The sequence below is a fragment of the Pinus tabuliformis genome, chromosome 5_2 (assembly GCF_031772625.1).
Source record: "Pinus tabuliformis cultivar Carrire ecotype Pingquan chromosome 5_2, CPIR1, whole genome shotgun sequence".
Lineage (NCBI taxonomy): Eukaryota > Viridiplantae > Streptophyta > Pinopsida > Pinales > Pinaceae > Pinus > Pinus tabuliformis.
This window is the reverse complement of record NC_142306.1, coordinates 283,251,239-283,267,850: the sequence shown is the minus strand read 5'-3', so window position 1 is coordinate 283,267,850 and position 16,612 is coordinate 283,251,239. Positions and strand designations below refer to the sequence as shown.

General features: G+C 39.8%; 2 protein-coding genes and 1 long non-coding RNA gene across 3 annotated transcripts in view; all 3 read left to right on the top strand.

Moving 5' to 3' along the window:
- The window catches only part of LOC149158622 (putative rhamnogalacturonate lyase B), a 51,631-nt gene extending 45,667 nt beyond the window's left edge, over positions 1-5,964 (top strand). The window contains exons 2-3 of the mRNA XM_089434049.1: positions 3,826-3,950; positions 4,138-5,964. Coding sequence (XP_089290175.1) covers positions 3,826-3,950; positions 4,138-5,964 — 1,952 coding nt within the window. The remainder of the gene's footprint in view (positions 1-3,825; positions 3,951-4,137) is intronic.
- A 4,255-nt stretch (positions 5,965-10,219) lies between these two features.
- On the top strand, positions 10,220-11,077 carry LOC149158621 (uncharacterized). Its single transcript, XR_016261069.1, has 2 exons — positions 10,220-10,423; positions 10,544-11,077. It is a non-coding gene; the product is annotated as an uncharacterized LOC149158621 (long non-coding RNA).
- Positions 11,078-11,441: 364 nt separating this feature from the next.
- On the top strand, positions 11,442-16,010 carry LOC149158620 (uncharacterized). The gene is made up of 2 exons (XM_089434047.1): positions 11,442-12,311; positions 15,759-16,010. The coding sequence occupies exons 1-2, from the start codon at positions 11,442-11,444 to the stop codon at positions 16,008-16,010; spliced, it is 1,122 nt and encodes a 373-aa protein (XP_089290173.1).
- The last annotated feature ends 602 nt before the right edge of the window (positions 16,011-16,612 follow it).

Genomic DNA, 16,612 nt, shown 5'->3' with positions numbered 1-16,612 from the left:
TTTTTGAGAATATTCTTTTGGTCAAATTTAAAGTTTAAATTATTTAGTCTACATAATTCAAATGTACAAAGAATCCATTTACCCATTCAATTTTTTTATTTAAACATTGAAAAATTACAAATCGTTCCTCTGTGTAACCATAAATCTATAAAGCTTTGAAAGGGATCAAATCTCTCAAGTTGCAATTTTTTTCTCATGTTTTGTATCATATAAGAGGTTTGCATCTCAAAAGATTTCTTCTACCTTCCTTTGCTAGGTCCATTATTAACATAGATATATACTAGTTATTAATAACTTTTAAATGCTATATATCTTTTTTTTGCTAAAGCAAGAGGTTGACCTTTTATTAGCTTGTGACTAAAAATATGTTACATAGGTTACAATAGGTGTTAAGAGGAAGCAATTCCTCCAACAAAGCGAAGAATTTAATCAGCCCTTAGTACCCGTACAAAAATTGATGCCCCGACAAAACATTTAACGCACTTGAAGAAGGGAATAAAAATTGTATCCAAAAGATTTAAGTTCCACTGAGATTTCGTGAATTGGGACCCACTAACCTGCTCAACAGCCTACAACCGTTGATTTGCTCCCTCATGATCAAACGGCCAGTGGCCATATCGCATGGAGCAGAAGCTCGAAGTTTACCCATGCGATGAGGGCAGTATTCACCCTCCACCCTAATCCACATGTTGACCATTGAGTGGCATCGCGTGATATTCATAGATACCACTTTTGGTATTGAGGGCACCCGAAAATCGTGGTTTACCAGAAGCTATTTTCTTGAAAATGCAACAAGATGATGGATCTTAGTGAAAAGAAGTCGCCTTCACTAAGTGGGCCCGTAGGCTATTTTTGGCGCAAAGTCTATTTTTAGACTATGTCTATTTTTAGGCATATGGATCATGGTATATGAGTTGCAGGATGCTGTTTATGGATGATTGGTCATGTTGTGAAAAATAGATGGACTTCTATTTTTGGTTCACATACGAGTGATCAGAGTCTATTTTTAGACTGCCAGGCTAAAAATAGAAATAGTCAAATATTATTAGCCCTTAGCAATGTTTGAACTCTAAACATTATCTTATTCTCTTGGAGCACTTCAGTTCAAGCTACGGATGTGGCACGTGCAGCTGAAAAAAGGAATCACATGGTTTCTTATGTGATAGTTGAGCTATTGCATGGAGGACTTTAGTTAGAACTCATGCATGTGAGTTTTGTGGAGTTGGATGTGGAGTTGATGGAGTTGTGTTCAGTTTGACTTAGTTGAACTAGTTGTATTTTAGTCTAACTAAAGAATACACTAGTGATGAGTTGTGTGAATTAAATATTAATTAATTCACTAATTGTTAACTCATAAAGAAAATAAAGAATACATCAGTTAACTCAGTGCATGGACAGTTCAACAGAGACAGGCGTTAGAGGTAAGTGAAAGGGTGAGTTGTGACTATCAGTTGTGCATGAGATTTTGCACATGCATGGATTGATTAATGCCAATGCGGATTGCATAGTGTGGGCCAATATAAAGACAATTGTAGCCTATTCTCACGTGATTCTCTTGTAGGATTGTGCAGTGGAGGTAGGCAAAGCAGCGGAGGAGATTTGAACCTGTGACTTGTTCGGATCTGAGCTAGTTTTGTGTGAAACAGGTGGAGATAGTGCTGGATACTTGAGAGGAGTATTGTACTATGTATTGTTACATGTTCTCAATCATTATAATATACAGATAGTGTGGGTTTTTCATTTGTATGCTTTCCCCAGGTTACATACTGTGTTAATGTGCGCATGCGATTGATGTTTCATTGTTTTTGATGCTGCTAAATTGGTGATCAACGTAGAGGAGGTTATGTATTATGCATGTATTCTGAAATAGTGTATAATCAAGATAAAATCTGTGAATAAGTACTTAATTATTCAAAATTTCTACATGGTATTAGAGCTGGTTGATTTGTAGAAAAAGTTCTACAGGATATCAAAGCGGGATTGATCATCAGATCTATTATTCAGAAAGTGTTTACATTTTATTTCTTCAGGCAGAGTCTGTAATCAGGCCAGGTAGCTTCTGGATTCATCCTTCTTTTGGAAGGTGAGATATCCGGTGAATGCCCATACAGTCGATCTCTGTACAAGAAATACTTTGTTCTCACGAATTTTAGATCAGAAGCGGTTGAGTTTTGAGCTGGTGGAATGGCGCTCAAGGATAAACTCAAAAACATTAAGTGTGAGAATGGAGACAGTATGCCCAGGTACCTCACGAAGATTACCCAATGCAGGGATGAGCTGGGAAGTGTGGGGGTGATTGTCGATGATGAGGACTTGGTGAGTTTGGCTCTCCTTGGTCTTCTGAAGAGTTGGCATTCCTATCAGGACTCTGTCAATGGTCGGAAGAAATTGCCAGGATGGGGGAGACTTTGGTCAGATCTTGTGCAAGAGGAGATCAAGCGAAATACCAGGGATGGATCTTCATCAAAGGCATCTGATGAAGAAAATTGTGCTTTGTCTGCCAAAGCAAAGAAGGGGAAGGAGAAGGGTTCTCTTTCCGAATCTAGTTCTTCCAATAATGGGAAGAAGGTTGACAAGTCGAAGGTGAGATGCTTTTGCTGTCATGAGTTGGGCCATTATGCTACTTGTTATCACTGAAAATGCTGTTGTCAAAATTTTTTTAGTCTAGCTTAAAGTCAGGGTATTTTCGCAGCGCCAGAATTCTTTTTAGCAGTTTCGCAGCGCTACCTGTTTGAGTGGTTTCGTAGCGTGCTACGAAACTGGGGATTTGTTTGAGTTTTCAGTGAAGGTCCAAATCCTAGCATGCTTATTGTACAGAGTTCTACTTCCCTCCAGGAATGTTGATGAGAGCAGTGGCAGTATGTTCAAGGAGACACCTTATGATGATGCAGCTATTGTAGGATTGCCATCAAATACATTAAGGGAGTTATCTCTGAATTCTGGCTCATGGGTGATTGTGAAAGATGTACATACTAATGTGGGAGACTTGCAGGAGATTTTGTGTTGAATTCTCTAGACAAAGAATCTATTAAATTTTATAAGTCATAGAGTGTTTGACATTTGGGATTGTCTTTTCACAATCTGTAACTTCTTTCACAAAGCAGGGCGCCACAATGGATTGAAAGATTTGAAAAATATTTATGATAAAGTTCATGTTCACACCTTGTTCATGCTGCGGAGTACTTGGTAATTGCTTTGACAAACCTTGGAACCAGTTTCAAACTTGTAGAAATTGTCCATGAAGGAATTCAGAAATACTCTGAAGCTCTAAAAGCAGATAGCTGCTATGTTGTTGCTTAGTATAATTTGGGGTGGTTTATTAAGAAATGAGCATATCGAGCCTAAATCTGGCTGAGGCATTGACAATGGATGGAAGAAAGAAGCCTTTGATATTGGCTAGCACCAATGGAGTTATTAATTCCGCCTTGCTTTCTGGAGAACATGATGGCACCATGGATGGATCTAAGAAATACAGGGGTTTTTAAAATGACTGATATAAATGAAAATGTCTTGAGTATTATCGAGCACGTTGGTTCATTATTAATGCATATATTGAAGACATGAAAGTGCTCTTTTCAAATGCGGTGATTAATGCCAAGTGTCGAGTAGTTTTATATGCTACAAGGCCGCCATTATTAGTGGCACAAGAGCTGGTTTTAGGTTAACTGGTGTCGTTAAAAGGGTGAGTGCGCATTAAATAGAAATAAAAGAAGGATGGCGCAAATGGCAGAGTTCGAAATAGATGAATTTCCTTTGTCAAGGTGGATGGTATTATTTAGATATTGTCTTCTACAAACGTGGTAACGTGCCGGTTACATGCTCCAGCTGGCGACCAAGAAACTTCTCAAGCTGTAAGCAAGGCTTCATCAGAATTTGAGCTCAAAGTTTACATGCTAGGTGATGCCATGTCCTTTTTGAAGAACATTTCCTTGGATAATATCGCTGAAGATGTTGGTGATTTCCAGCCACAGAAGTTTTGGAGTTTAAAGAATTACCAAAGCACAAGTTAAATTCAGAGGGAGATTGTAAATATTCCAAGAACCATGGCTCTCAGAAGACTTGCGCTACATTAGATTACATTTATCACACTTTTGATAAGTATGCTATTAGTTCTGCACTCTGTAGCGGAAGTGTTAGGGGGGCGATGTGTATTTTGTGGATCAGGGTGCTCACATTGCATTAGATAATGGAATTGTGCGAGTCACCATATCAAAACTAGTGGGGATAATTACAGGCATACGTTATGGAGGGCTTGAAAATTTGCTCGAAATTCTCAACAAAGAAACGAACAGAGGATACTGGGATCTCAATTGGAACGAGCCAGGAGGGAAGGATAAGTTTGATGTGCCAAGTGCGATATTTTTTAAAGTGGTCAAGGCTAACAAGGATAAGGTTGAAGTCTCTTTCCTCAGGCCATACAATTCTTCAAGCAGTTGGAAGATGGTGCCATTAAATATAGACAAAAGGTTTGTTTTGCTTCGAGGGAGCAGTGGGTTTTACACCTATGCGATATATGAGCGTCCAACGGGGTGGCCAGATTTCAATCTCAATCAAACTCGTGTTACATACAAATTGAGGAAAGACAGATTTCACTACATGGCAATTGCTGATAACGAGCAAAGATTGATGCCATCCCCGGATGATCGGATGCCAAACAGATGCAACATACTTACATATCCTGAAGCAGTTTTTCTCTCAAATCCTGGGAACCCTAGCCTTCAAGGCGAGGTAGATGATAAGTACCAGTACTCATGTGACAATAGGGAGAACAGAGTCCATGGATGGATCAGCTTTGATCCCATGGTTGGGTTCTGGGTCATCACTCCTAACGATGAATTTCGTAATGGAGGTCCAATAAAACAAAACTTGACATCCCATGTTGGGCCAACATCGCTTGCAATGTTTCATAGTGCTCATTATGCGGGTGAAGAGCTATGTCCTAAGTTTCGTTCTGGAGAAGCGTGGCAAAAGGTTTTTGGCCCAGTCTTCATTTATCTTAATTCTTCATCAAGAGAGGCTCACCCATTCTCCTTGTGGCAAGATGCAAAGTTACAGATGATAAAGGAGGTACAAAGTTGGCCTTATGGGTGGCCTGAATCTCCATTATTTAGAAAGAGACCAGAACGAGGATATATTACTGGACAACTGTTAGTACATGATAAATATGCTGTTGAGGATGTTCACCTTGCTCGTTTTGCTTTTCTGGGATTGTCCACACCTGGGGAAAAGGGCTCTTGGCAAAAAGAGAGTAAGAGCTACCAATTTTGGAGTCAAGCTGATGAGAATGGGCTTTTCTCTATAGAAAATGTTTGCCCTGGTACCTACAATCTCTATGGTTGGGTGCTGGGTGTTCTTGGTGACTATATGAAAGAAGGCTTGATTAACATATATTCAGGTTGTAGGATAGATGTTGGGATTTTGATCTATGAGCCCCCAAGAGATGGCCCTACTATATGGGAGATAGGTTTACCAGATCGCACTGCTGCAGAATTTTTCATTCCAGATCCCAAGCCTTGCCACATCAACAAACTATTTCTCAATCATCCTGAAAGGTTCCGGCAATATGGCCTTTGGGAAAGATATTCTGAAATCTTCAAAGACAACGATTTGATATATACAGTTGGGACTAGTGACTGGAGAAGAGATTGGTGCTTTGCACACACATGCAGGTTTGAAAATGATGGAAGCTTTCGTCCCGCAACATGGCAAATAAAATTCCAGCTAAGAGGTGTGGAACAAAACAGTCTTTATAAGCTTCGATTAGCAATTGCATCATCAACCAATGCAGCCATTCAGGTTCGATTCAATGATGCAAATATATATAAACCACATTTTGATACCATGCAATTTGGGAAAGATAATGCCATTGCTCGTCATGGCAACCATGGTTTGTACCATCTGTTTAACATTGATGTTTTGGAAACTGGATCTGTCAACTTATTTGTCTTGTACCCATCCAAATAGCCTGGGCTGAAAACAATGGATTACATCCTTTGCTTGATGGGTTTCAGATACCTCCCCATCACACTTATGCAGATAGCATATCTCTAGCAAACTTGATCTGTTTTGGCTTATATGACGCTGTGTTGAGTCAGTGGGATGGTAAAATCATGGTGGTCTCATCAATTGTAGTTGGTTCATCTATTGGAGGTTCATGTTATAGGGAATGTGATTCTGAATCTCAGCATAGCATAGGTGAAACTGAAGATTGGCAACATCATCTATTCAATTTTGTGAGAAGTTTAAAGGAAGACTGTGGTTTATTTAAATCACACAGCAGTTTCGTAGCGCGCTACGAAACTGCTGTAGGTGATGATTTTAAAGTGCAGAGCAGCTAGTGTGATACTGTGAGCGGGAGTTGAGGAAGAGAAGCACCTGTCTATTAATATCACTTACAACACATCTGAAACATGGCAGCATTCCATGTCTGGGGTTATTAAAAGATTTGGGAACAGGCTGCTATACTTTGGGAGAATGTGGGAAACAAAGACCGTGAAAACAGAGCATTCTTCTTGATCAATTAATAAGCATACACGTAACTAGAATCCAAAGCTAGTTCGTTCTGTGTACTCTCCTTCAAAGATACTTCAACCTAAACAGCTAAAGGACATGTGTCAAGAGCTAGAAAAGCATCATGCGACAAGGAGCAAAGATTTAGGATTTTGATTAAATGAAAACCATTTGTGATTTCAGTTTAGATATGTTGTAATTAATAAATTAGTTAGGCACTAGATAGGGATAGTGAATAGCCACCTTCGAGGCTCCCCTCATGCTGGAGGAGGAAGCTCGAGGTGGATAAGTTTGTTTGCCTATAAAGGGATCAGAGGAGAATGTAGAAGGGGTTGGACATTTTATAGAAAAAACAGAGTTGTTTTGGGCCATTGTAAGACTTTTTTGACAGTAATAGTAAAACAATGTTGTTCTCTACTCAAGATTCTCGATGGATTGTTATGTTCAAATATAATGATGGTGTTTTATACTTTATGTTCTTTTATAGCCTTGTTGTAACACAATCACTCAGAATTCATAATCTTATGCTCTGACTTCCTGTGTGTTTGGCAAGCTATGTTTTGATGGAGTATGTTTGACATGTAATGCAAAGAGCCTTGACTTCCATGAGATGACTATGTTTTCCTTGTTTACTTAATATATTAGACTCCATTGCCCAATGAGAACCAGTTTGATATGTTTCCAACTAGCTTTGCTTTCATGAATGAATAAAGAGTTAGCCATCTATTGTAGTGAAGGATTTTATCAAGACTTTGTGAGAGAGCCCTCTCTGATCAAAGAGGCTAATCTTTGGTCTAAAGTTAGGTTGAAATAGTTACATGAAATCTTGCTTGGTTGCAGCCCTCAGTAGTGATTTTGTGATAACATTTTGGTGCGTCTGCCGGGAGCTTAAGATTGAATTTCTGAAGGTAGCAGGAGTTCAAATGATTTTTAAGGCTGCAAAACTACCTTGGCGACTCCATTGTTGAAGAATTCAAGGTTTATATATTCATGGTGATTCCACTGGAGTTATGAAAGACCCAGAAGCTGCCCTTCTTTGTTCAAGGTATGCATGAATAGATTTCTCAGGAATTCATTGTTTCCCAAATTATTTTCCCAAGGATGCATACTTTCTAAGGAATGGTCCAAAATTCAACGGGGAGGATTTAAGTTGTACCTTGAATCATATATCAGATTTTTGTGAATTTACACAGCTTCTTAGAGTTAAACATGAGGATGTTTGCATTATGTTATTCTATGATTCACTTCAAGGGAAATGCAAACAGTGGGTTGAATGCTTGCCTGCCGAATCCATTAAGTCATTTCAAGACCTTTGGCTCATGTTTTTGGAGGAATGGACAGATAGGACAGAGGAGGTGGCAGACTCTCCTTCAGTTGAAGGTTTTAGACAATGGAATAATGATCACAATAAAGAAGAAACAAATGAATCTTTTTCTTTGTCCTTATCCTCATATCTGAAATCCTTTGACTGCAAGTCAGAGGATAAGATGAAATTTTTTGATGAATTTGCCAAAGATATTGAGAAAGAAATTGAAGGTTTAGAAGGACAAATTCAAGCATACAGTTTTCATGATCATGATTATTATTCTCAAAAGTTTTCTGTGACAGAGCGCAAGGAGACTATGCTGCTTCCATTCTCTTTCATGATTGAGGAGCTGAACACTGTGATTGAAGATCAGTTTGCACAGCTGGAAAGTTTCAAGGAAGGACAAGCTGATCATGTGTTCTGGGACCCTATAGCTGATTACATGGAAGAGTTTTACTCTCCAGTGTTTCAGTTTTCATATGAAGATCAGAGAATATTTCAGTGGCAGTGGTCTTTACACTATCACATTGGATTTGAAATCCGATACAGTCAGAGAAGATTTCAGTGGCAGCAGTCATTACACTATCACATTGACCCTGAACTCCAGGACAGTCAAAGAAATCAAATATCAGATGAGGCTAATGATTGGCTGCATTGGAAGTTTCATATTGATTGAGCTGAAGAAGTTGAAATGGTTAGGGTAGGTAGGTAGGTAAATTGCAAATAAGCTCAAGGTTGACTGAGCATTTCTTTTTCAGTAGATGTAGCTTTCTTTCTCCTACAGTCATGCTGGTCAAGCAAATTTCTGTCTGTCACAAATGGACGAGGCACTGGAGCTGCATGTTCTTAGCGCACCACAAGGGCACACTATCCCAAGTGGAGCCACTGTTATCACTGAAAATGCTGTTGTCAAAATTTTTTTAGTCTAGCTTAAAGTCAGGGTATTTTCGCAGCGCCAGAATTCTTTTTAGCAGTTTCGCAGCGCTACCTGTTTGAGTGGTTTCGTAGCGTGCTACGAAACTGGGGATTTGTTTGAGTTTTCAGTGAAGGTCCAAATCCTAGCATGCTTATTGTACAGAGTTCTACTTCCCTCCAGGAATGTTGATGAGAGCAGTGGCAGTATGTTCAAGGAGACACCTTATGATGATGCAGCTATTGTAGGATTGCCATCAAATACATTAAGGGAGTTATCTCTGAATTCTGGCTCATGGGTGATTGTGAAAGATGTACATACTAATGTGGGAGACTTGCAGGAGATTTTGTGTTGAATCCTCTAGACAAAGAATCTATTAAATTTTATAAGTCATAGAGTGTTTGACATTTGGGATTGTCTTTTCACAATCTGTAACTTCTTTCACAAAGCAGGGCGCCACAATGGATTGAAAGATTTGAAAAATATTTATGATAAAGTTCATGTTCACACCTTGTTCATGCTGCGGAGTACTTGGTAATTGTTTTGACAGACCTTGGGACCAGTTTCAAACTTGTAGAAATTGTCCATGAAGGAATTCAGAAATACTCTGAAGCTCTAAAAGCAGATAGCTGCTATGTTGTTGCTTAGTATAATTTGGGGTGGTTTATTAAGAAATGAGCATATCGAGCCTAAATCTGGCTGAGGCATTGACAATGGATGGAAGAAAGAAGCCTTTGATATTGGCTAGCACCAATGGAGTTATTAATTCCGCCTTGCTTTCTGGAGAACATGATGGCACCATGGATGGATCTAAGAAATACAGGGGTTTTTAAAATGACTGATATAAATGAAAATGTCTTGAGTATTATCGAGCACGTTGGTTCATTATTAATGCATATATTGAAGACATGAAAGTGCTCTTTTCAAATGCGGTGATTAATGCCAAGTGTTGAGTAGTTTTATATGCTACAAGGCCGCCATAATTAGTGGCACAAGAGCTGGTTTTAGGTTAACTGGTGTCGTTAAAAGGGTGAGTGCGCATTAAATAGAAATAAAAGAAGGATGGAGCAAATGGCAGAGTTCGAAATAGATGAATTTCCTTTGTCAAGGTGGATGGTATTATTTAGATATTGTCTTCTACAAACGTGGTAACGTGCCGGTTACATGCTCCAGCTGGCGACCAAGAAACTTCTCAAGCTGTAAGCAAGGCTTCATCAGAATTTGAGCTCAAAGTTTACATGCTAGGTGATGCCATGTCCTTTTTGAAGAACATTTCCTTGGATAATATCGCTGAAGATGTTGGTGATTCCCAGCCACAGAAGTTTTGGAGTTTAAAGAATTACCAAAGCACAAGTTAAATTCAGAGGGAGATTGTAAATATTCCAAGAACCATGGCTCTCAGAAGACTTGCGCTACATTAGATTACATTTATCACACTTTTGATAAGTATGCTATTAGTTCTGCACTCTGTAGCGGAAGTGTTAGGGGGGCGATGTGTATTTTGTGGATCAGGGTGCTCACATTGCATTAGATAATGGAATTGTGCGAGTCACCATATCAAAACTAGTGGGGATAATTACAGGCATACGTTATGGAGGGCTTGACAATTTGCTCGAAATTCTCAACAAAGAAACGAACAGAGGATACTGGGATCTCAATTGGAACGAGCCAGGAGGGAAGGATACGTTTGATGTGTCAAGTGCGATATTTTTTAAAGTGGTCAAGGCTAACAAGGATAAGGTTGAAGTCTCTTTCCTCAGGCCATACAATTCTTCAAGCAGTTGGAAGATGGTGCCATTAAATATAGACAAAAGGTTTGTTTTGCTTCGAGGGAGCAGTGGGTTTTACACCTATGCGATATATGAGCATCCAACGGGGTGGCCAGATTTCAATCTCAATCAAACTCGTGTTACATACAAATTGAGGAAAGACAGATTTCACTACATGGCAATTGCTGATAACGAGCAAAGATTGATGCCATCCCCGGATGATCGGATGCCAAACAGATGCAACATACTTACATATCCTGAAGCAGTTTTTCTCTCAAATCCTGGGAACCCTAGCCTTCAAGGCGAGGTAGATGATAAGTACCAGTACTCATGTGACAATAGGGAGAACAGAGTCCATGGATGGATCAGCTTTGATCCCATGGTTGGGTTCTGGGTCATCACTCCTAACGATGAATTTCGTAATGGAGGTCCAATAAAACAAAACTTGACATCCCATGTTGAGCCAACATCGCTTGCAATGTTTCATAGTGCTCATTATGCGGGTGAAGAGCTATGTCCTAAGTTTCGTTCTGGAGAAGCGTGGCAAAAGGTTTTTGGCCCAGTCTTCATTTATCTTAATTCTTCATCAAGAGAGGCTCACCCATTCTCCTTGTGGCAAGATGCAAAGTTACAGATGATAAAGGAGGTACAAAGTTGGCCTTATGGGTGGCCTGAATCTCCATTATTTAGAAAGAGACCAGAACGAGGATATATTACTGGACAACTGTTAATACATGATAAATATGCTGTTGAGGATGTTCACCTTGCTCGTTTTGCTTTTCTGGGATTGTCCACACCTGGGGAAAAGGGCTCTTGGCAAAAAGAGAGTAAGAGCTACCAATTTTGGAGTCAAGCTGATGAGAATGGGCTTTTCTCTATAGAAAATGTTTGCCCTGGTACCTACAATCTCTATGGTTGGGTGCTGGGTGTTCTTGGTGACTATATGAAAGAAGGCTTGATTAACATATATTCAGGTTGTAGGATAGATTTTGGGATTTTGATCTATGAGCCCCCAAGAGATGGCCCTACTATATGGGAGATAGGTTTACCAGATCGCACTGCTGCAGAATTTTTCATTCTAGATCCCAAGCCTTGCCACATCAACAAACTATTTCTCAATCATCCTGAAAGGTTCCGACAATATGGCCTTTGGGAAAGATATTCTGAAATCTTCAAAGACAACGATTTGATATATATAGTTGGGACTAGTGACTGGAGAAGAGATTGGTGCTTTGCACACACATGCAGGTTTGAAAATGATGGAAGCTTTCGTCCCGCAACATGGCAAATAAAATTCCAGCTAAGAGGTGTGGAACAAAACAGTCTTTATAAGCTTCGATTAGCAATTGCATCATCAACCAATGCAGCCATTCAGGTTCGATTCAATGATGCAAATATATATAAACCACATTTTGATACCATGCAATTTGGGAAAGATAATGCCATTGCTCGTCATGGCAACCATGGTTTGTACCATCTGTTTAACATTGATGTTTCTGGAAACTGGATCTGTCAACTTATTTGTCTTGTACCCATCCAAATAGCCCGGGCTGAAAACAATGGATTACATCCTTTGCTTGATGGGTTTCAGATACCTCCCCATCACACTTATGCAGATAGCATATCTCTAGCAAACTTGATCTGTTTTGGCTTATATGACGCTGTGTTGAGTCAGTGGGATGGTAAAATCATGGTGGTCTCATCAATTGTAGTTGGTTCATCTATTGGAGGTTCATGTTATAGGGAATGTGATTCTGAATCTCAGCATAGCATAGGTGAAACTGAAGATTGGCAACATCAGCTATTCAATTTTGTGAGAAGTTTAAAGGAAGACTGTGGTTTATTTAAATCACACAGCAGTTTCGTAGCGCGCTACGAAACTGCTGTAGGTGATGATTTTAAAGTGCAGAGCAGCTAGTGTGATACTGTGAGCGGGAGTTGAGGAAGAGAAGCACCTGTCTATTAATATCACTTACAGCACATCTGAAACATGGCAGCATTCCATGTCTGGGGTTATTAAAAGATTTGGGAACATGCTGCTATACTTTGGGAGAATGTGGGAAACAAAGACCGTGAAAACAGAGCATTCTTCTTGATCAATTAATAAGCATACACGTAACTAGAATCCAAAGCTAGTTCGTTCTATGTACTCTCCTTCAAAGATACTTCAACCTAAACAGCTAAAGGACATGTGTCAAGAGCTAGAAAAGCATCATGCGACAAGGAGCAAAGATTTAGGATTTTGATTAAATGAAAACCATTTGTGATTTCAGTTTAGATATGTTGTAATTAATAAATTAGTTAGGCACTAGATAGGGATAGTGAATAGCCACCTTCGAGGCTCCCCTCATGCTGGAGGAGGAAGCTCGAGGTGGATAAGTTTGTTTGCCTATAAAGGGATCAGAGGAGAATGTAGAAGGGGTTGGACATTTTATAGAAAAAACAGAGTTGTTTTGGGCCATTGTAAGACTTTTTTGACAGTAATAGTAAAACAGTGTTGTTCTCTACTCAAGATTCTCGATGGATTGTTATGTTCAAATATAATGATGGTGTTTTATACTTTATGTTCTTTTATAGCCTTGTTGTAACACAATCACTCAGAATTCATAATCTTATACTCTGACTTCCTGTGTGTTTGGCAAGCTATGTTTTGATGGAGTATGTTTGACATGTAATGCAAAGAGCCTTGACTTCCATGAGATGACTATGTTTTCCTTGTTTACTTAATATATTAGACTCCATTGCCCAATGAGAACCAGTTTGATATGTTTCCAACCAGCTTTGCTTTCATGAATGAATAAAGAGTTAGCCATCTATTGTAGTGAAGGATTTTATCAAGACTTTGTGAGAGAGCCCTCTCTGATCAAAGAGGCTAATCTTTGGTCTAAAGTTAGGTTGAAATAGTTACATGAAATCTTGCTTGGTTGCAGCCCTCAGTAGTGATTTTGTGATAACACTACTAATTCCCAAAGAAGAAATCCAAGAAGGGATCCGGGGAAGGATCTGAAGGTGAGGCACATACTTCAGAGTTTAAGTTGGATTTCACACTCTTCGCATGCATGGTTTCATCCATGGTGGGAAGTGGTTGGTTTCTTGACATTGAAGCTTATTTCCACATGACCGGTGACAAGAGTTTGTTTATTACTTCGGAGGAGAAAGATCTCCAGATACTCATAGTGATGGGTAATGATGAGAAGTGTAGTGTCTCAGGTGTAGGCACGGTTATTTTTCATAGGGAGCATGGAGCTTGCCTTACCTTAACCGATGTCAAGTATGTACCAGGACTAAAGAGAAACTTGGTGTCGATCGTGATGTTGGAAGATAGATGTTGTGGTGTAGTCTTCAGTAAGGGAAAGGTTTTCCTTAGACACATCATCACTATACAGGTGAAGCAGATTGGTTCACGGGTCAAGAACCTGTATGCTCTTGAGGTTCAATATGCATGCAAAGCCTTGAGCAGTGAGGCAACCGATGGAGACTTGTTGCGTGAGAGGGATCGTATATTACCTCCCAACCTCTTGGATGAGACCTTGCTATGGGAGCCCCGATGTGGAGTAGCGGGAACTGATTGATTGGGTAGAGACAGATGCGGATGGAGAAGCAGAGAAAGTGATAGTGTAGGGAATCCCAGGACAGTGCATAACTAGCAGGATGCAACAATGCGAGAGGCATAAGTGTTTTGCATAGTGCTAGGTGGCACAGAGAAGTGTGCAATGGTGCGAGATGCATGGAGATGTTGCAGTAGCGTAGATTTCAGAGAGGGAGCACTTGTCAGTAGTAGGTAGAGCTTCAACATCAGAGTATGTTCCTAGCCCAACAGAGTGGTCAGTTGGGAGTGTTTTTGTTCCAAGTGTTGTTGGAGGAAGTGGACCGGGAAAATGTGTTGCATGCAGAATATTCCAGAGTTGCAGGATAGGGGTTGCAGATAATCCATATATTTTTGAGAGGGAGTGTTGAAAATGCAACAAGATGATGGATCTTAGTGAAAAGAAGTCGCCTTCACTAAGTGGGCCTGCAGTCTATTTTTGGCGCAAGGTCTATTTTTAGACTATGTCTATTTTTAGACATATGGATCATGGTCTGTGAGTTGCAGGATGTTGTTTATGGATGATTGGTCATGTTGGGAAAAATATATGGACTTCTATTTTTAGTTCACAACAGAGTGATCAGAGTCTATTTTTTTACTGCCACGCTAAAAATAGAAAAAGTCAAATATTATTAGCCCTTAGTAATATTTGGACTCTAAACATTATCTTATTCTTTTGGAGCACTTCAGTCCGAGCTACGGATGTGACACATGCAACTGACAAAAGGAATCACATGGTTTCTTATGTGTTAGTTGAGCTATTGCATGGAGGACTTCAGTTAGAACTCATGCATGTGAGTTCTGTGGAGTTGGATGTGGAGTTGATGGAGTTGTGTTTAGTTTGACTTAGTTGAACTAGTTGTATTTTAGTCTAACTAAAGAATACACTAGTGATGAGTTGTGTGAATTAAATATTAATTAATTCACTAATTATTAACTCATAAAGCAACTAAAGAATACATCAGTTAACTCAGTGCATGGACAGTTCAACAGAGACAGGTGTTAGAGGTAAGTGAAAGGGTGAGTTTTGACTATCAATTGTGCATGATATTTTGCACATGCATGGATTGAGTAATGTCAATGAGGATTGCACAGTGTGGACCAATATCAAGGCAATTGTAGCCTATGCTCATGTGATTCTCTTGCAGGATTGTGCAGTGGAGGCAGGAAAAGCAGCAGAGGAGATTTGAACCTGTGACTTGTTCGGATCTGAGCTAGTTTTGTGTGTAACAGGTGGAGATAGTGATGGATACTTGAGAGGAGTATTGTACTATGTATTGTTACATGTTATCAATCATTACAATATACGGATAGTGTGGGGTTTTCACTTGTATGCTTTCCTCGGGTTACATACAGTGTTAATGTGCGCATGCGATTGATGCTTCATTGTTTTTGATGCTGCTAAATTGATGATCAACGTAGAGGAGGTTATGTATTATGCATGTATTTCGCAATAGTGTATAATCAGGATAATCTCTATGAATAAGTACTTAATTATTCAAAATTTCTACATATTTTGACTTTCTCCCAGACCCACCAACCTGCTCATTGGCCTGTAGCCTTTGATCTGCCTCTCCATGATCCCAAAGGATACCTACCCGATAAGGGTGGTAATCCCTCTCCTCATAGAGCCACATGGTAGACTGTGAGTGGCTTCGTTTGCTGTTCTTGAAGACCAGTTCAGGTTTTGAGGGTGCCCGAGGACCTGGAAACCACTCTGACCCACTATGGCGCCAAGCCACTGTGACTCTGTGTCTGCTGCCCTCCTTACTTCTGAGCCATCTGTTGATACTAAATGTTACCGTGTTCCTGGTTACCCAATCTTTGGCCCAACTTCAAATGGCACCAAAGCAAAGGCAGACCATGGTGATCTCATTCGAGACTTGCAAGTTCCCAAACATTGTGTATCTTTCTAACATGCTCTGATTCTTCATTGGTGAAAGTTGATAGTTAGTTGCCTTGTCTGTTCTGGTATTGCTCCATGTCTGTGAGGGCCTGAGATGTACAACCTTCATGCATTTGGCTATTTGGTACCTTCTCCCACCTGCAACACATGTTATCTTGTTTGCATCTTACCCCTTCATTGGCTAGCCAGTCTGCTACCCTGTTGGCTTCCCTGCGAACATGCACGAAACTGAGAGTTCTTAGAATTCTTAGGTGTGATTGAATTCTGTGATAAACCTGTAGAAGCCTCCAGTGGCTTGAGATTTTATCTAGAGCTATTCTAGTGCCTATTCGCTTGATCGAATTTATGAATAATTATGAGTCAGCCTCGATAATAACATTATGTGTATTGTGAGCTATTAGAATCTCCAAGCATTGCTCCATAACCATGAGTTCAGCCATATTATTGGTTGCTTTTCCCAGATGACTGTGAAAGATGACTTTTATGTTGCCCTCCTCATCTCTTATGACTCCTCCATAACCAGCATCTCCAGGGTTACCTTTTGAGGCTCCATTTATGTTGAATTTTAGAAAACCCTGTGAAGGGGGTTGCAAGAAAGCCTTTCCCTCTGAAGTATTATTTG